Consider the following 20632-nt stretch of genomic DNA (forward strand, 5'->3'; position numbering starts at 1 on the left):
TGCTTTTTGAAATAAGTCAAATCATGCCAGCCTCCTCATAGTTCCAAGCCTTCCTGCTGCCACCGCCATCAAAGCAAAACGAATGTTTTTCGCCTGTCGCATGAATTTATCCCAAATGACAAGTCAGGACTCAGGAGGCACGCTCATAGCCACGCTTACGTCACCTTCAGCTCTTCTGCACCAATGCACAGAGTGCTTTTTGATGAATAATACAGAGCGACTGACGAGAGAGGGCAGTGGATGTGATGGTTTGCTTGATGACAGTTGGGAGGTGTGTTTGCGTGTGCAGGAAGTATCAATAGAAAAGTTATGGACAAATAAAAAGTGTTGTAGATGTGACTTTATTTCAAAACAGGGACAATACATGGAATGGCTTGTTTAAAAGAAGATCAGGTGGGAGAGGCTTACATTGCTGCATTTTACATAAACTATTAGTGAGATCACTGAGCAAAACGAGTTTGAGAAAGTTGAGGACGTCATGGAGGTTAAGCACACACGCAATTGGACATCCTTAAATGGCAGATCCAAAACAACCTTGTTAAAAGCTACACCGGAAAAGCCCATCTTACAAACTCGACTAATTCTAACGTTTATTTGTTCCTCTGGTCCATTACTGCCAGTGTAAGACAGGCAGTTAGCATGGAGTTGAGTGAGCGCACTGTATAATTAGGCGAACAAAAAAGAGAGGGATGCGACATCTGAAGGAGAAGAGGCTCCAAATGATTACACATTCACTCCGTTTCCTTCCCCCTTGCTGCACACACAACCGGCAATTAGAGGAGAGGTGGATGAGGACAAGTGAGCAGCCAGAAGTCTATTTACGTCGCTATCTCTGCTGCACCCGGAGTCTCCCGGTTGAAGAATATAGAAGTGAAAAACAAGAAGGAAATAAATCAAGAAATCACAGCCTTTCACATCCGGTTAGGCTGATTGGCCGAGACTGGAGTCAAGGCAGATCTGGGCCACAGTTGCACTCATTGTTCAGTGAGCTTTTCTACACAGTCCAACCCAGCGACAGCAATGAATGTTGATTGTGACCTTTTGGGTCGGAACCACAGTGTGAATCGTGTGTGTGTGTGCGTTCGTGTCTCAGGATTTGCATGCGCCCACTCGCTTGCTCGTCACGACCGAGGGGCATTCTTTGCTCTTTGCTGACGTTGTCGGGGCAAACCTCGGGGCACAGTCAACGGTCGATGGTTTCTATGCAATCCATACCAAACTCACCGACAGCGTTGAATGTTCTCCGAGGCAAGCGGGACGGATGGCGGCGCTGAACAGGATGTGGCTCCGACCACAGAGGAGGAGCGGGTTATGACTCACGCGCGTTTAAAACAGGAATACAAACTAAGATGCTTTAATGCATTAGAGTCCCCCTGCTATGTTGCAGATTTTTAACTTTCATTATCTCCATGATACCACCTGGAAAAGACCTCTGGGAAGTTTTCATCCTCAGCGTGAAACTTGGTGACATCTGAAAAGCACAAAAGAAAGAAGCTTGTTTTTACCCTCAGATTTGACATGTTTTTTTTCCATTTCATTTACAATTTAAAAAAAAATAGGAGCCCGAGTGCAAACAGTAAAAACACAAGTAACGTCGAATGACTGACATCCGTTACGGCGAAACAAATTTAACTTGGACTGCTAATAAATTGTAGTCCAACTTTGACGAGGTGGTAGTTTTGATTTGTGGTATTTTATGGTAATTGGACTGAGCGGTATGGGTCTTCTGAATGGGTTACTCAAAACCACAAGATGAGCTACTGTGAAACCGTTAGTGCTTGATTTTATTTATTTTTTTACATTAATATTCATGCTCTATAATTGCGGAGCGTGTGTGTGTGTGTTAAAATGTGCTCCCAAATACTGTTATTGCTTCACACTAGGGATTGGCATAGCAATCAATTAATTGGTGGATAAGAATTTGTATTGTGCGGAACTCGCCGTTGATTAATAATGTCTTCAAGTGAAAAGGTCTTGAGATCAGCTATGGGAAGTGAGTCAATAACCGTGAGTGGCTACAGCATAACTCCCCGGGCAACATTAATCTGTCATGGAAGCAGGAGCCCAGAACATTCAGAGACTAAGTGTGAAATCCTCACGGTCCATTGAAATAGTTAAAAATAAATAAATAATGGCAAAGTCGAGTTGAAAATAGTCAAGGTTTGTTATGTGATTGCAGACTAGAAACTCTCTAGTCTTTTTTGCCGGAAAGTCTTTGGACCCCCCCCCACCTCCAATATATTCTGTTGCAATAAATACCATCAGGCGCGACATTAGTCAGAATAATATTCGAGGCCGCCATGGTTCTTATGAACCGGGGAACAATGCTCCCATGTCCCGTCGTGCAGCTTGGCCTTTCATCCGGTGAGAGCTCCTATTGTCACAAGCGGAACAACTATCAGCAGTGTCTCCCCTTCGCGCGGGGCTGACGTCAGGGTGCCAAACTATACCCCTCTTTTTTTTTGTATCGGCTTAGGTTGCTGATGTCAATTTGCAGAGGGGAGGGGGTGGGGTGGGGGCAGAATCCATTACTCTGCTGGGGCGGGAGGCAAATGTCAGCCCACAGCGCCAACATGCTCTCCGCCCCACCGAGGAGAAATGCATCATGTTATTGCAGCTATAATTCAGAAAGCCATAAAGGAGAGACAATTGGCTCTTTGAGTTACTGCTTGTGTGCACTCAATCCCTCTGTTAATATGAGAAAGAAATACATTAGCCTATAGGAAGCTGCCTTTATAGTAAATAAAACATTAGTGTAAAACGCTAACTGCCGGCTGGATGAAAGAAGGTTTTCATTACCTCCACCAAGCACGCAAGCACAAAGGCGAGAGGTGTTGTTTTACTTCGTTAGCTGCTTGGATTGTGTATCAATTAGCAGGATGATAGCAAAGGTTGACCAAGTTTCCATGAAGTTTCTTTAAAAAAAATCTTAAATTTGAATTCAATTTCTATGAAATATTAAAAGGTGGCAAATGTTGCATGACACTCCAGCATGAATTAACAACCATACCGACACTTTGTCAAATGTTCAAGATTTGTATCAGGAGCTGTCCTGTCAGTCCGTTTCCAAAACAAAATGAGCACAAAAGTTTCTTGTATACGATCATCCAAATGTTGCGTGCTTAGAAACCCTCTGTGTTAATTTCCACCGTATTTATTTCAAAAATGAACAGGAGATAAGAAAGTCACACCCTCACCCCACGATGAGACCTCAGATGAAAAATGGGCAGAAGGTCGATGGAGAGGAGAAACGGGGTCTTTGCCATGGCAACCCTGGTGTCAGCCAGCCATTTTCCTCTTAATCCACTCCCCTCCCTCCAACCAGCTCAATGTCTCGCCCTCTGACTGGACCCCGCCTCTCTGCAGCTGAATATTTCTTTTGTATGGCGAGACCTACTGAATCTCTATCTGCAGCCCTAATATATATATATATACATGTGAGGGAAAAGGGGGACAGAGGTTAGAGGCGGAGAAATGGTAGAGGCCAAACCACAAGGCTGCAGTTTTACAATGCAGAACTCACATCACACACACACACTTAAATGCTATATCGATGGAGGGAGATAATCTTTCGAAATAGCAGATAATTGCACCATATGGCGAGCAGGCGGGCCGATCACTAACAAACCGCCGCGCGGCTTCCTAGTGCAATACTCGTCTATCAAGTGCACCACCAGGAAACTTTGCTTTCTTCCCCAGGCGAGCGACAAAAGCGGCTCTGGGAGAAGTGGGTGGGTGGGAAGAGGCGTCAGCTGCTAGACAAAATAAAAAATGCTCTTTTTGTTCCCAACAATAAGCGATCTACGGAGCGCTTCCGCAGCTGCAGCCAGATAGGCTTTTCATTTGCAACTTCTTCTTCCCTCGACCGAGAGGAGATTTAATGTGGATGATAAAATTCAGGGGGATTAGAATCGTCTTCCAGCCAAGAAATGGGGACACAAGTGTGAATTAGCAAAAGAAAACGTTTGTAGGACTGGGGGAGTGGAATGAAACGAAATGAAATCCTTCTACATACAGTGGAAAATCCGTATTGCGGCAGGCACTGCTTGACTTCAAAGTTCTCATTTCAAAAATCTTTTGACGTAAGAAATAAAGTTCCAGAGTCAAACCTTAATAAAGTAGCAATGTGACATTTAAACGCTACTCACTGTCACACAAGATAGGAGTTAACCAAATACATTTTTTCAAAGATGAACTTCAAAACAATTGTCAATTATGAACCGAGCAAGCTGAACTTTGAACTCGTTCTTGCAGAAAATCAACTTTCCCAACACTGCTCAAAAGATTTACTTTCTCCAGAACATTTTCGTTCAACTGGGTGTACCTCTTTTGGACGTTTGATTTTCAAGGTTCCACTACAAAATATTTTCGTGCCCTAATCACAAGGTGACTGAGAAATTTCTGGAGTATCTTCCGCAACTCCAAAAATGCACTTCCTCAGATGATGGTGTGGGGTTTTGTCTCTGGGGTGGTCTGATGCAGCAGTGGGTGAGGTTTTATGTTGCGGCATGTCCAGTATATACTGTACATTTGCACTTAATGACTACCAGACCTGCAGATTGCCTCTGGGGGTCTCAAGCAGCCCTCCCCCCCCACTCTCAAAATGCCTACACATGCATATGCTTCACTCTAAATGCGGGACGTTGTCTGAATGCGTTGTGCAGTGAAAATAGAACACAAGCCAGTTTTCATAAAAGATGACCTAAATATTTGAAGGATGTGCAGCGTACAGTCTGCGGTACAATTTTCCATATGTACTTCTGGCTCCATAAACTGATTTAGATTTGAGTCGTCTGAACGGCTAACATTCTTTCAAGTTTGAATTTTTTATTTTTTTTTCTTAATCCTTCACTGATATCGTTGCTATCCTGTGGTGTGTTGCGTGTTAAAATGGATGTCTTCTTTATCCCAAGCAAGCTAAGCCTAGCTAGCCTAGCCTAGTTAGCCTAGCTTCTTCTATATTTTGTCTTGCTGTCTCTCTCTGTTTTGGTCGTACGGCAGACTTTGTCTATTTTCTCTCATCCTGTGTGAGGTTTCTCATGTTTCAAAAATCAGTTGCAGTTGTACGTACATTTGTTTATCTAGCTTCAAATGAACACGACAAGACAGTAAAACGGCAATAAAGAGCAAAGGGCACGTTGTAACACAAGGTGCGCAATGTGCTCAACAAGTGCGACGACATCAAATAAAAACAAAGATGGCTCGCTGGTGCCTTGGGACTGATTGGCTGGGTGGGGTCACCGGGTGACCCCCGACCTTTTTAACCCTTGAGGAATGTTGTCGTGCTGGTGCGCGTATTGTTCCTGCCACCCTGAGGAGACTCAGCCATGCATCAGATGGATGTGAACATATACTCTTCGTGAGAGCTTCTTCTTTAACCCCCTCCACACTGCACAAAAAGCAACTCTTTCTTCTCCCACAAGCTTTTCTTTTCTGATCTTCACCCCCTAAATTTGGACAAGCAGAAATTATCAACAAGTCTGAGAGTTGGGCGGTTGTTGTGCGCTTCATGTGCACATCCATGCAGAAAGGTCACTGACCCCCTTTTTTTTTTTTAAGGGACCCAGAAAACCTTCAGGCGCTGTGATGTGTTGCCAGAGGAAGTCGGTGGCGTGAGAGGGGAGGCTGACAGATGAGGGAGGCAGACGGACAATTAAATGAGCAGGTATGTCTACGCATCGAGGGCTGGTCAGAGGAAATGGAAGAATTTATGATGTCATAAAAAAGTGCCAGCAGAGAGGTGCCGGTGAACAGGTTGTCTCTGGAGCAGGAGCCATAAAAAGACTCCTGCGGTTTTCGCTCCCTCCCCCTGACGACCACATGAGATGATAACAGTCCACCGAGCGCCAGTAGCTAAGCGCAGAGTGCATAATTCAACTGGGAGCATGTGATAATGTAGGCCAAGGATTGATAGCGATTGTTAACGCTCAAATGTTGCATCATCGATCAGAGAATAAACTACAGTGGTACGGCGCAAACCTTTGCTTCGCTTTCACAGATGCCCACGCCTGAATTCTGCAATCAAGATTCGGGCATCATCCAATGGGAGTGAAGGTAAAACATCTAAAACACACAAATCCCCGATCTGCATCTTTAGTGAGAACCGATATGCCCCAAATCTACAATTTCTTGCCAAATTCAGTTGAATGCCTGCCATTAAATTAACAATAACCATGACATTTAATTTATTTCAGATTTTAATGGTCAATTTTACACATTATAACGATTAAAATACTGGCATGAATTGATCATTTCATGAAATCCTGATTATATAAGTGTTTACATTTTAACAGTTGCGTTTCTGTCTTGTTTTTAATAGAGAACAAATATTTTTAGACCAATAGCACAATTACCTAAGTCATTTTTTATCTTACTATCAAAACATATTTAAAAAAAAACTTGCCTGCTATATACAGTAATGTTTTTCTTGTCAGTGTAGCTTTCAGTGACTTTCTGATGACTGTATTATTTTTTAAAAATTTTATTTTCCTTTTGCCGAATTGCAGTAAGTCAGCATCAACTCAGTTTTGCTGCAGGTGTAAAAAAAAAAAAAAAAGACCTATATGAAAATAACCTTTAAGTGATGTAAACGACATCCGGTCCACACACTACCTCGTTCGTGTACACGCCGATGCACTTTCTACTCTGATAAGTCGCTATAAAAAAAGAACAAGGAGGAGAAAGGTGGTTATTTGCTCTACAGCCTCGCTAAGGAGGGCTCCCATTGTAAAAAGGAGTGGTTGCACAGCCCCTTTTCCTTTCATCCCTCAGCTGGAGGCACGTTGCCTTTGTCTCCCGGAGAACTGAACAAGCAACCTCTCGGCTATGCTACGCTGGTCAAATACCTGGGAACTACCAATCGGCCCAGTGGGGGGGGAAAAGGAGGAGATGTGGAAGGGGGTGGGGTGTAAGTGCCTTGTGATATGGCAAAACTGGACACCCAAATGGAATAAAAGCTGTTATTACAGCTCCAATAGAGAGTAGGAAAGAAAAGCAAAAAAGTCTTTAGATTTTGCACGAAAAAAATATCACCACCACCATCTGCTTCTTTAAGTTTTGTCTGTCATTTGAGAAAAATACAAACCGTGTGGGTGATTAAGATCCTAACATTTTAATGCCAACTCAGCAGTATAGCGCCACTTCCTGTATGCGAGGGACCGTCGAGGGGTGAAGTGAGTTTAAGTCCTCCCCAAAGCGGCCGCGGCCAACCCCGATGTAAAGCTTTACGTTTCCAGTCTGCACAGGCAGTCTGGGCAGACTGAGCTCTCTGTCACACCTCATAAAGCAGAGCTCAAGCAGCAGGCTTGTTTGAACCCGGAGGCAAGGGGGGCTTGGGGGGGCTTGGGGTGAGATAAGGGAAAAATAAGGACAAAAAAGGAAGGAAATACAGAGAGGTCCTCCTAGCTTCCACGACGCACACAGAAAGATTTGAAAATTCCTCTGTTAAGGATTTAATTGCGTCCTCATTTCAAGTCTGTGTCTAATTGTCAGGAGAACGACGAGCCATCCGTTTATTTTCAAACAGTCCACAAAGAATGCCTGTCATTTCCTGACGTTCCCCACTTCCATATGAAAGCCCCCCTTTCCTCGAGGAACAATGGGAAAGATTCCAAAATTTCCGTGGGGACTTTCTTGGGCGACCGCATAATAGCGAGCGTGTCGCGACAGGGCCCGAAAGCGCCCGCCTGTACACGGACAGAGTTACGCCATGATTAAAGCGGCCGCGGCGTCTCGTAAATGAGCGGAGAATGCCGGGGACTTTTATTGGGCCACGGACGGAGACCGAAACCGAGAGCAGATGTCGAGAGTTTAACGGGTTTCGCTCACCTCCCGACTGACACACGGCGAAAGAGTTTCTTAATTAAACAAAGAGAGCGCCAGTTCAAATGTCAAACTCTGTTAGGCCCTTGAAAGCCACCTGGCTTGACCCTGGCAGACCCGAGCCTGTGGCTAGACATAAGGTCAGAGGTCAGCCCTCATATAGATGGGCAGTATGCCACGACGCCTAAGGCGGGGTACGCGGAAGGAGGGGGGGTCTCCATTACCTAACCTTTCCATTTACACAGGGAAGCACTAAACACACATATGGACACGGATTCCTGTGAACTCGTTGACCGTCTGACATCATTTACCTGTGAGGGCCTTCACGCCATCCAAGTGCTCCGTGTTAGCCGTCCCCCCCTCCCCAGATGCCTTATTGGGTCCCTGGGTTAAGTCTGGCAAGGAAAAAGAGAGAAAGAAGGAAAAACAAGTTTGAGGTCAATTTCCACTTTTTGCTAGACAGCTTTTCTTTGCTAGCTTCCAGTTTGTGCTCCTTCTATATTATTTTAACAATTTCACAGTATACTTACTGTAATGCCCTCCCGTGCCTCAAAGGAGAGCCATGGACATGGAAGCATATTTTTTAGCCCTTTATTGAATGTCGGTGGAACACAAACAAACTCGCGCAGTTGCCGCTGTGGGTCACGGCATACACCCGGACACTCACGCAAATGTCACGTGCTTCTCCACCACGCCACACCTCTTAAAGGCAATTTTCCGAACACAAGACTCTACGTTTAAGAGTGCAAACGATAAATCAAATGTCTTCAGAACTCTCTGAACTCATTTCCTCAGAACCCGCATCTGAATCTGTATTATACTCAGTCCCTTTAGTTTTCATTTTGACCTGTGCTTCTAAATTATTTTCTATTGCGCCCTCAACTAATAACTTCTTCTTTATCTCTGTCTTCCCTTACTTCCCTGTTAAATATTTTTTCATGGTGTCTTTTAGGGTTGCACAATCTGACAATGAGAACACCACTGCCCCCTACTGTAATGGATGTGCAATTACACTTTATTTTAGTACGGTATAAATTAAAAAAATAATAAATAAATAAATAAATAAATAATGAATTAAATAAATAAATAAATTAGATAAACTCTTTGAGGGTTTTCATGGCCTCTTAATCATATTATTTACCTATTGCGGGTGGGTTTACTGTCCATCTCAACCAGCTGACTCTGAAATAATTCTTTTCAAATTTTAGTGCCTGGGAAGGCGGTGGGGGAAACCCGTTTTTCTTCCATCTCATGCATGTGTTCAATAGTTGATTGCAGCAGGAAGTGAATCTGCTGGGACTCATGTGATGAGACTTCCTCATGAAACATTTGATTTTCACCAGCCGGAGCGGCACGACGGTTGTGGAAACAACAGCGGCCGTCTGCGCTTCAGAGCTTCTCAGCTGGATGAAACTTCTCACACGTGATAATGGGCTACAGGGAGTTACCATCATTGCTGCAGCGGGTGGGGACAGGATACGCCAGCATCCACCCGCGACCCCAAACTGTATTAAAACAGATGTGCGCTACAACATCCGCTGTGCTCCTGCAGGGGTATTTTCCCTGTCTATTTACAGTGGAGCCTCCAAAGTCGAACGCCATCAAAGCGGTACAAATTTGTCATCCAAAACGTTCTTATGTTCATTATCATGCTTGAGGAGCATCTAAAAAAGTGTTTCCCAAGCTTTATTGAGTTAGGGTATAGTGTATTTTACATTCGGAAAAGCAGCAAATGATAAAAATGTCACTGAAATTGGATACAGTAAAATAATACACGTTCATTTTATATCATCTAGTGGAAGAACATTTTATTGTTCTACCTGTGCTGGCATACTGTTTTTAAATAAATAATTTTCAGGCCACCAAACCAGGAATTGCACTTCAACGTAGCTCGAGCTTCCCAATACAATATGTACGATACAATTGATAAGTTACAATACAAAATAGGTTTTATCAACGATATCAGTTCTGCAGTACCCATAGAACGCCACTAGGTGATAAAATCCGAAAATGTCTGTTACCTTTCTATTATGCGTCTTCAAATGATTTTGTTGTTTATATAGACTTTAGCTGAATTCACAATCATCTCTTCAGGGCGTGTATGACTGTTAAGAGTCAAAACAAGTTTTTGAGGAGGGCGCATAATTCTCTTTACATTATTTCCCATGTGAAAATTTCCCTTGAAATAAGAACAACTTGGACGTCAACCAACATTCGACTTAGCAGTTTCCACTATAATTAAATGAGTTGTGCTTTTTATGCCTTGTGCGGATAAACACCGTCTAAGCAAAAGAGGAGGCTCTTTTTTTTCCTCAGTAAAAGCCAACACATTGTGTCGTTTCATTAAATCACGCTGTGTTCAATGCACTGTTTAATGCAATGTCGCACTAAGTGTCTAGACCTACTATATTCCAGATGGCAGAAGAATTTATGGACACAGCCTCATTAACTGTAAGGCATATTAGTGCTGAGAGACAGGCCGTTTAAAAAAAAAAAAAAAGGAAGCTGTGTTACTGATGATGGTTAAGTTTAGCTACTAAACAGTGGACGCCCTGTAAAAAAAAAAAAAAAAAAAAATGGCAGTCTTTTCAAATGCGCGAATAGACTTTGTTCTGCTCTATTTTTCACCCTCGATCACTGCTGCAATGTTGCATGACATCCCGTTGATTAAAATTTAAATTTTGAACACAGTAATAGTGTTGTAGCGTGACACTAAGCGTTACGGCGTGGTCATAGAACGGGTGGTGGCTCTGAATGATCGCTGTCTGCTCTTCAGGTGTCTCTCTCTCTCTCTCTCTCTCTCTCTCTCTCTCCCTCTCTCTCTCCCTGTGTGCGTGTGAGTTTTTTTTTTTTTTTTTTTTTTGCAGAATGGGGTGCTGCTGTAATGTCGATACAATGACAGATGGTCCGCACAAAGCCGGCGCGCATTGTTCAAGCTGAAAAATAATAGCCTCCATTTATCAACCGTTCGCGCAATTTGACACTCGAAGGGAAACACGGGAGTCTAAATTAATCAAAGTTAATACTCTTTGCAAAAACTTTACACGCATGCAGCTCTTCTTCAACATGCACCACGCGTGGACGCTTCTCCGGAAGCATCGGAGAAGTTGCAGCGTGGCTTATTAAATGTCTAATATTTTCCACACATTCCTGTGGTTTCCCTTATTATTCAAGATACATACTTCATATATCTTCCCCCCGAAATTATTAATAATGATAATATGATTATTAAAAAAAAAAAAGGTCACGCTCGCCACATTCCACCACAATTTGACCACAACCTCATTTTCCATATGTGCACATACTCACGCCGATCGTCCAAACGAGCGTAATCTCCTCCACGTTCCACGAGCGACTATTTTCGCTCTCCTCCGTCCGAGAGCAACTCCACACCGAATGAGCGCCGGTGCCCGAAATCCACGCATGACGTCTACTTCGGCGGCTCAAGTAAAAGGGGAGGGCATCCGGTTCGCACGGAACATCATAAGGAACGCGATTGGCTGGCGTGGACATAGTTTGACAAGACGCGCGCGTCCCATTGGATGACCGGGCTCAAGGGGGGCGTGGTCATATCTTGTATTATTCAAGAGGAAAAACGGGTGGGGAGCGAGGGAGGACACTCGGTTAGCGTGCTCATGTATGTCTGCAGACAATAGCCTGTTTCTCATGCACATTCACACACTCAAATAGAAGCATCACACAGCTTGCGTATAGTTTTTATTTCATTAAGAAATCCAATATGTGCTTATCTTTCTGGAAATATAATCCATGAAAAGTACAAAAACAAAATGACATTTGCAAATCAAAATGCCCTTTCAAAAATGTTCTCCATCAACCTCCTTTCTGCCTCCACGTCTATTAATAAATCAAAGCTGCATAAAAAGCCTGAACACACGTGTGTAGCTGTGAGGATGCTTAAAGTGCAGAATTGTCCGCACAGGAGTAAGGGAGGAAATGGTGCATGGATAATTCTCTCTTCAGATCCTCTGGTGAGAGAAAAGCTCTGAGCTTTTTTTTTTTTTTTTTTTTTGTTCCTCTTCGCACATCAGTGCTGAAGCTGTACGTGTGTATGCGGTCCCAAGCCAGCCCATTTAAGGTATTCTCTCCCGTGTTTGTAATGCAGTGAATTAACAGCTCCTATCCACTGTTGAGGGGTGATTACAGTTCTGTCACCTTTAACCTTCAGGCCTCATGAAGCAGCACAAAGCAGGTCCGTGTGAGGAGACATCCCGTTTTTTTCAGACACGTAGCCATAGTGATGGAACCCATCTATCCAAACATCACTTGTGTCAAACCTTCAGGGCAAGGAAGCACTGGAAGCTGTCCCCAAAGAAGCAATGAGATCTTTTGGGAGGCTGCTTGCTAAAGTGTCTCAACAAAAAAAGCCGTATTAATTGAGGATTGTGAGAATTTGACAGACAATTTGCATAACGGGTGGGAATGATGCGCCCAGATCTATTGCAACTCCATTTTTTTTTCTCCCGCAGCAGTCTATTTTCAAACATCCAAAGGAGAGGAAAAGCCTTTCAAGCTTCTTTTCTTTTGCTGTTCTTAATTTAGACTCTGTCTCGATAAAAAAACAAGTTGTGCACAAAGTCTACGTTTGGTCAAGTTGTTGTTGTCGACATTTGGCTACTCATAAAAATGAGCTGCCCAACTAGGTTTGGTATGCTGTGTGGCGCTCCATGAGAGTAGAGGTCTCAAAATTAATCGATAAATCGACACTGTCAAATTTTTATTTTTTTGAGTAATCGTTTAAAGCCTTTTTTTTTTACCTTATAATAGTACTTTAATGTCCGCATCTCAACAGCAATTAATTAATTTTTGAAGTAATTCATGAAAAAAAAATCCTCACATTAAAACATCGGATTTTTCCTGCTTTTGTTTCCGATATTTTTCCAGTCAATCTGTGGCCAGGGAGACGGAATAGTCAGGCAATCAAGGAAAATTCCAAGCACCATCATTTCGTAATCACTACTCACTGCATTTTTCCAGGCTCATTAGAATGTGATAAAGGTTTGTTCGTCATAATAACACATTTTTACTCACAAATACTAGTGGTGGCTTTCCATATAGTATGGCGCAGTGCCCAAATTTCAAATGAACCAGAAGTTGGTCCACCTGTTTTTGAGCAAATTATATTTTGGGTCAAAAGCATGTTTGACATACTTGACTGAGTAATACTGTGTATCTATTCTCATGAACAATTATACGCTACAGTGTGTTTGCTAGGAAGTCAACACAAACGAAAAATGTCCGACACGCCATTTTCTGACCAATTTATTAAGTCTTGGTTTAAACGCACTGTGCCTTAGAAGAGTGACATCTCCGGCTGCGCTAGTAATGAGCTGTCAGACATGTCATCTGCGATGGAAGGCGCAAGCCTCCACTCAAAATTTATGTAAATTATAAGTGAGGTGGGGGGGGGGGGGTTAAAGAAATAGCTCCATATATATTTTGGGAAATCCTCTTAAGAGTTTTAATTCTGAAAGTTAGGATTTGTCAATAAATACCACTTGACCGTTGACAGAAAGGGAACAGTTTTAGTTTATATTTATTTATATGGGAATGGTAAAAAGCGAAATTTGTGAGTACTTGGGAAAAATATTTTCAAATTTGGCAATAATCATGAGTTGACAGATCCAAGTACAGCACAGGTGTCAAACTCAAGGCTCGGGGGCCAGATACGGCCCGCCACATCGTTTTATGTGGCCCGCGAACATCAATTTCGTGTGTCATTTCTAGAATTGCAAATTGTCTTCACTTTTAATATCTTTTTTTTTTTTAAATATTTGACCAGTTTTTACTCGTCTGATTTGAAAACAAGTTGTCAGTTTGTTTTGTAGCTTTTACTGTATATAATATGAGGTGCTCATACATTTATTTGGGTTGACAGTCATAATGACCTTCCGAAAGAAGCTATGACTACAAAAATGAAAAAAATGCGAAAACAATGAGTTTGACAACCCTGATGTACAGTATTAATTTTGTCAAATGTCTTATATTCGGCTATACGCACTATCAACATTTTTTTCTGTCAAAACCAGGTCCAAAAAGGTACTTTATTTTTATTTTTTTTCCAGTCATGACTTTGTTTCCTGTTCTGTCTTTGCTAAGCAGTTTTCTACTCCCCAGTTGACTCTTATTTAAATAGCTTCATAATGTAAACTGAGATATAAACAGGATAGATGCAGAATCGTTTCCAAATTTCTCGTACTACGTCATCCACTTCTGCAAGGACGCAGATAAACCCGGCCTCCTAACAGTTTTATGTTGACTTGATGGTCCATAAAATGATCATATTATTGTAAATTTGCTCATTCAGCTAATTGCAAACCGCAGTGTGAGCTCCTTATCAGCAGAGCGCTACGCCGTTCAGCAACGCCACACCGCTGCCAATCCTGCATCCAAATCTGCCATCTCGCCAACCACCCGTCGGGTCTCATTCTCGTTGGATGCCAGAAGCGAATGCGCCATCTCAATTAATCACTGAAATTCGAATGGAACGTTTCCCTTCAGGATGAGGCCCATCGCAGAGGGGGCCGCAGTCAGTGGCGTTGGTGAAGCTGCTTTGTTAACTTGAATACACTCTCAGCTTTGGAGTCACTGCAGATGTCTGCTAATTGTGGTGATTATGGCGAACGGAGGGGGGTAGGAATATGCAATGAATTTCACATCGCTTTCATGCCTCACATCTTTTGGTTATGAGCATCTGCGATATACACGGAGCATCCGCAGTGTTTGGAGATGGACAAAAGTGACAAAGGCAATGGGCACGGCATTCGGGATGGACATCCAATTGAAAATTCAAGTGCAGCCAGATTAACTTTTGTAGTTCCCTTCATATTAGAAACAATAAGTTCCTCCTGCCTTCCCTTGTATACAACCGTGGGCATCTTGATTAGCTTCATTTCTGATTTATTTGGAGCAACACAGTGTGTATTGAATTGAAGAAAAAATGGTGTCAAAAAAGTCAATCCTTTCCATTTTATTGAATTATGTTTCTGTATGTTTATGTTAATTTGTTACTAATGATTGTCGATTAATCGATGAATCCCATTTAAATAATAATATTAATATTAAATATATATCATTATATATAATATTATATAAATTATATCATAATAATGGTGTATAATATAATATATATAATAAAAATAATAAATTGTAATAAAAAAAAAAATCCCATCCCTTGTTAAAAAACCAGGACATTATTTCAAACTGACAGTCCAGAATATGCACGCATGTTTATGCTTATCATGCCACCCTTAGACATGCTATGGATGCTGAACTGGAACAAATCATGCATTCAGTCATACATTTAGCATATTAATTGAGTTATGTTCCAAATAGTCTGTGTGTTGGCTTGTGAGTGGCTGATTTATCGTGGATGTGCTTTTGCAAGGCAAGACTTGGCTAATTCCTCTGGGGCAAGTGCTCTTGCTGTCAGCCTGATCAAAGCCCGTCTCTTGATAAGAGCATAAACTGCTCCGTGCCCCATCACCGTCAATGTCCTTGCATGCGTGCGAGTTTGTGCATGTGCATGTGTGTGTGTGTGTGTGTGTGTGTATCCATCCCCCATCACCAGCGGCTGTATTATGCATTGTTGTTGGCATGCCCTACATGCTCAGCCAAGCATAGTCCAGTGTGGTACAGTACACACGTCTTCCCATCCCCACCGCACTCCCGTGTCGTGTCCGCGGGCCCGCTTCATTTACCTTTGCTCCTGAATTAATGCTAGTTAACTGTCACATTAGCTCAGATCCGCCGGCCCGCGTTGTCAACAACATAAACTAACCTCGGTTGTGTTTTGCTTTGATTCGCGGCACACGCATGAATTGACTTGGACTGCATGCACGGAGGCATCCTAAAGTTGCATTCACCCATACATAACCTTTATTTGAGCACAACGCAGTGTGGCGTAAAAATGTTAAAGCTATTCACGGCGTTATGTTTTCGCAACTAAATGGCAAGAAGTTGGAAGATTTTTTGACAAAACTTTTTTTTCCCAAGAGCGGTGGGGGGGGGTGTTGTGACAGTTGGTGTTTTGATCAATCTTTCCAAAAGAAGCCTACTAGCTGAATGAGTGCATGTGTTCACATGTACATGCATATAGCGCATATAGTATATTTGCCTGCTGGAGGCGGGTGTGTTAAATTCTCTTAGCATGTGTGACGAATCCAGCGGCTGGGAAAAGAGCAGAGCGTTTCATAGCCTCCTATGGCCTCTCACAAAGTGCATTCTAAAGAGGCGATCGATCCATGAATTCATCTTGAGCTCAGCAAATAGTCCAATTAGAATATCTGTTTGACCTCACGACAACTCGATCTGTTTTTTTTTTTGTATCATCTTTTTAAAGTCTCACTGTGAATGGCTACGATGCTGAATTAGAGGAGAAACATGAAGCAAGTGCATGTGAGAGATAAAAAAAAAAAAGAGTCTCCCCCACTCCTGTGTCTTTCATCCTAATCCATGGTCTCTGTCCAAGAAAGGGCCTCCTTTTCACTTGTCTGCCCCAAAGCCTCTTATACGTGACCCCTCTGTGTCCCCCCCCCCCCTTCAAGGCTTTCTCCCACGACCAGCAATCACGCATACAATTGTCACATCTGTGCGTTTTATGTTGTCGCATGGGCATATTTAACATCCATAAAAAGTGATGGCAATAATTATAATGGATTATATTCCTTTTTTTTTAAACGCTGCACTTTTAATTGGACCATATTGTTCTCATGGTTAATTTAGTAAAGTGGAATCCCCTGTAAGTAAAAAAAAAAAAAAGTGGCTTGTAAATTGTAATGTAATTTTGAATGATTAAAAAAAAAAGTTACGATATAATATATGAAAAAAAAAGAACGGAGCTGCAAAATGGTGAAAAATCAAGCTGTTATCTCGGCTCTCAAATGCGCTGAAACCACTAGATGCTAGCATCTTTCTCATACTTACGTATTTGACCCGGATAATAAATATAATAGCCACAATTTCTGTCCTCCAAGAACCTTTCTCTAAAAAAAAAAGTTCATTTATATGAACATTTGTAGGTTCAATTTCGTTTTTAACGCAGTTCCTGTGCGAGCTTTGATTTGCTTCTACGAGTGACATGATGCTCTTAAAAAAGAATAAATGATCCATTTGAAACAGATTGTTAAACATTCTGATTGATGTCTGAGCACCCTCTATGACGCAAGAAGTGTTGGCTAAATTATTATACCACTTTTGAAAATAATACAGGAAGACAAGTGAAGGTCAGAATGTATTCCTCCTAGTTTGCAAAAGCGACAAGAGATTTTGCTTGGAGGTGAACCCGGATGTACTGCCAGGGTGACTAACGCAGCTGCCGGCGGAGCGAGTCTCTCATTAAAAACGACTGACCTCAATAAAGATGGACGTTTGGCACACTGTTATGTAACTAGTGACGATGATCCGGAGTTTGCGGCAACGCTGTCAGAATGCGCGTGCATATCGAAGGGCACGCCGAATCGTGGCCTTGGTTGTGTAAAGGCACGCACTTTGTAGCTCAACTCAATAGTGACACTGTATTCATATATAGCAATTTCACAATTGCCATATTTATGGGAGGCCTGGAAACCGCCGCTCCTATAGAATTACTCTAACGTCTCAGAAGTGGTCACACGGCGAACCTATCAGACTGCTGCGAGAACAGAGAGGCTCTCTGTCTGCGCCGCACTGACGGACCTGATGTTGGTTTGCACTCTGCAGAGTGTGACCCCACCCCTGGTAAATACAGGGTTGGAGGTTTCCTCCATGGATAAAAATACACTCGCCTCTCAGCCCAGTGAGGAGTAGAAGCCAGAATTCCTCCGCTGAGCCTCTTGTACGTAAAGGAGCGCAAGACGGCCATGTTAGCAAAGTTGTACAGTAAGTTAAGAGAGAATATGTTAAGGGGGATACAAATGCAGAAGGCTACTTCCTGGTTTGGTCTTTTGTCCATCTTGAGCTGCCATACCTCGTCTTTTATGACATCATGAAGTAGACAAGCCGAGGGCAACGTTTCTACCAGCACGGCTAAAGTTACACGTTAGCACTCAAACTCCAACCTCATACAGAGGTTTCCGGTAGCCGGAAATCTGGGGGACTTCCTGATTTGAGCTGGAAATACAGGCTAAAGTCTTTAGCATGGCTTCCAGAACTCTATGTCGGTGGGTATCTTCCGACACGTGCTTTGTTTTATACCCGGAAACTTAAGCTTAATATGATCTTGATATACGAATAATTTAGTTTTCCGCATCAGCGCTGGATTTCAAATGTCTTCTCTTTTAAGGGACAGGCCTGATTTGAAAATTTGAATAGTCTTGAGTCAGGACCGGCCACAGAAGTTCATCAAGCTGGAGGATTGCATTCTGTCGTGCTAAATATCGAGATTAACGATTCAAACTCAAAATGAGTCAAGAGGAACAATGTGAAGGAACGGGCCTGAGGAAAGTATATGACATACTCGTCAGTGTTCCCCCGGAGCAAGTGCTGAGTTTGACATTCTACCTCGGGGAGTCTCCTGAAGATAAAATCATACACGTTTTGTGTCTGATGATTCTTCGTAAAGAGGAGGAAGCCTTGAACCAACTCCAGATGCTGGGAGACAACTCTCTTGGTAAGCTCCTGTCTGAAATATGGCGTAAGAGTGGCTGTAAATTAGAAAACTTTGCGGAGCAATGTAGTCAAACTCTGGATTTAACACGAGAATCTCTGGCGGCGTTGGCTCGTGTTTTTAAAATTCTATCGGAGCGCCAACTCTGCGATCAGCTTTTAAGGAATCTGGCGTACAAGAGGGCCCTCTCCAGCAACAGTCTAAGAACAGACAGTCGTGAGGATCTGTTATACGATCAACTCAAGGAGGAAGCTAAAGATGTGTGTGGGCCTCAGCTCGCCGTGTGGATGTGTTCCTCCGGGGACCTCAAATCAGACTCTTACAATCTTGCCCCTAACAGCCAGTTTGACGGCGTTTCGACATACGTTCAAAGTCTTCCCACCACGCTGCAGTCAAGCTGTTCTGAGCCATCATATCCCTCGCATCTGGAGATCAGCCTGCCTCCAACAATCCCACACGAGGGGGATCAAGTAACCCCAGAAAACCCAGAACAAAAACCTATTGACAGCCTAAATGACGGTAATCCTCCTGAGCAATCTCACCTTTCATCTGTGGAATCTACTGAAGCTTCTGGACTGGAAAAGTCAAAGATGGCTGCGGCATCTGGAACAGAGCACGGAAAGCATCAGGATGGCGGCACCACATCAACCACGGGATCAAAACCTTCTCTGCCGTTTCCACCAAACCACGTTCTACCCAAAAGAACAGTCTCACTCGGAGCACATTTAGATCAATACGGAGAAGAAGAAGATGAGGTTATATTTTATTCATTCATCATCCTGCATGCTCCAGAAGATGGTGAAGTGGCAGGGAGCATGAAGGAAAAATTGGAGAGCATTGTCGGAACTAAGGGTGCAACTTTCTCGGAGGACTTTGCCTTACCTGGTAAAAGCATCCTAAGGTGCATCGAGGATGCTATCAACAACTCCGCTTTTACTATTCTGCTGCTCACCCGGAACTTCAACACACATATGTTGGAGGTGAAGACAAACTCGGCCCTCATCAATTCCATTAACAACCAACACAAGAACAACACTGTCATACCTTTGCTGCCAAAGGACAACTGCATGCCCAGAAACCGCATACCCATAGTGCTGCAGACCCTTGTTCCGCTCGAGGAGAACAAAAGCTTTGAGAGCAAATTAAAAAAGGTTCTATCGCTAGCAAAAATTCATCGGCAGAGAAGCATTTGGTCGAACGAGCAGAGAAAACATCAAAGGCAGCTGCCCCAAGGGTGTGAAGCAGCACATATGCTGGAAAATCTCAACTTCCTGGGCTCCAGTCAGGAATCGCTTTTGCAGAAGCGTCCAAACATCCATATTGAAAATGCTAGCTGTGTTATGTTCGGCGATAACTGCCACATGACTGTGGATCATCGTGATCTAAAAGATCCAATTGTCAGAGAAGAAAGGAAATAAATAGGAGACTGCTATGGCATAATCTGGATTAAAAATGTATAAAGATTGTCTGGTTTTAAACACTAAATGGTTTTAAAATCTCCTAGGAATTAATATCATCCCGTCAATCATTGTGTTTCTATCTTTTTATATATGTAAAAAAAAAATCAATAAAACTGTCTGGGAATTAGAGTCAAATGAATTGTTATTGTATACAAGACGACTGGGTGAATATTTAGCCAAAGAGCACCACCTACTGGAAAAAAATGTAATTTACATGTCTGTCTAGACTTTTTAGAAGTGGTTAATGGCTGCAGCACAGTTCTGAGGTTAGATGTTCAAATTATAGCTCCACCTTTTGTACATAGATTTTGCATTTTCTTCCCGGACTTGAATGGCTTTTGTCCGGGTAATTATTATTATTTTTGCTTTTTCTGGTCGATGTTTCGTGCGATACACAGCATATCGCCAAAAGTAATTCTGCTGACCGACATTTCAAAAGTAATGTCATTTTAAATGCTTTATTTTTTTTTGCATTGCACAGGTGGCTGTTTTTCCCCTTGAGTTTTCTCGAATATCATCAGCGGCGCTTTCTGTTCTATTATGAACTGAAACTGAACGATGATCAAAAATACCTTTTTATTGTTATCTCAAAATTCCATCGTGTCCCATGTGGGAGAAGGATTTCTCTCCTTTGTGAGGACATAAACTACTCCCAAAAAGTAATTTTCAAATTTTCAGGATAAACACCGTGACATTAGAGCTGTCCTGCTGTTTTTTTTTTTTTTTTTTGCCCCATTTTATGTTGTGA

General features: G+C 42.6%; 1 protein-coding gene and 1 long non-coding RNA gene across 3 annotated transcripts; one reads left to right on the forward strand and one right to left on the reverse strand.

Annotated features, from left to right (window-relative positions):
* Positions 1-322: 322 nt before the first annotated feature.
* LOC125984977 (uncharacterized) lies at positions 323-11286 on the reverse strand. Of its 2 annotated transcripts, XR_007487178.2 has the most exons (3): positions 11131-11283; positions 8133-8216; positions 323-1471 (listed from the first exon to the last, which is right to left on the reverse strand). It is a non-coding gene; the product is annotated as an uncharacterized lncRNA (long non-coding RNA). The 2 variants fall into 2 exon arrangements; XR_011088440.1 differs by having other exon boundaries at positions 323-8216; positions 11131-11286.
* Positions 11287-16909: 5623 nt separating this feature from the next.
* On the forward strand, positions 16910-20013 carry ticam1 (TIR domain containing adaptor molecule 1). The gene is made up of 2 exons (XM_049747294.2): positions 16910-17978; positions 18101-20013. The coding sequence occupies exon 2, from the start codon at positions 18220-18222 to the stop codon at positions 19840-19842; it is 1623 nt and encodes a 540-aa protein (XP_049603251.1). The 5' UTR covers positions 16910-17978; positions 18101-18219; the 3' UTR covers positions 19843-20013.
* Positions 20014-20632: the final 619 nt, after the last annotated feature.

Source organism: Syngnathus scovelli, chromosome 17, assembly GCF_024217435.2.
Source record: "Syngnathus scovelli strain Florida chromosome 17, RoL_Ssco_1.2, whole genome shotgun sequence".
Lineage (NCBI taxonomy): Eukaryota > Metazoa > Chordata > Actinopteri > Syngnathiformes > Syngnathidae > Syngnathus > Syngnathus scovelli.

Coding starts and splice junctions, on each gene's coding strand:
- ticam1 (XM_049747294.2), top strand. CDS start 18,220: ATGAGTCAAGAGGAACAATGTGAAGGAACGGGCCTGAGGAAAGTATAT.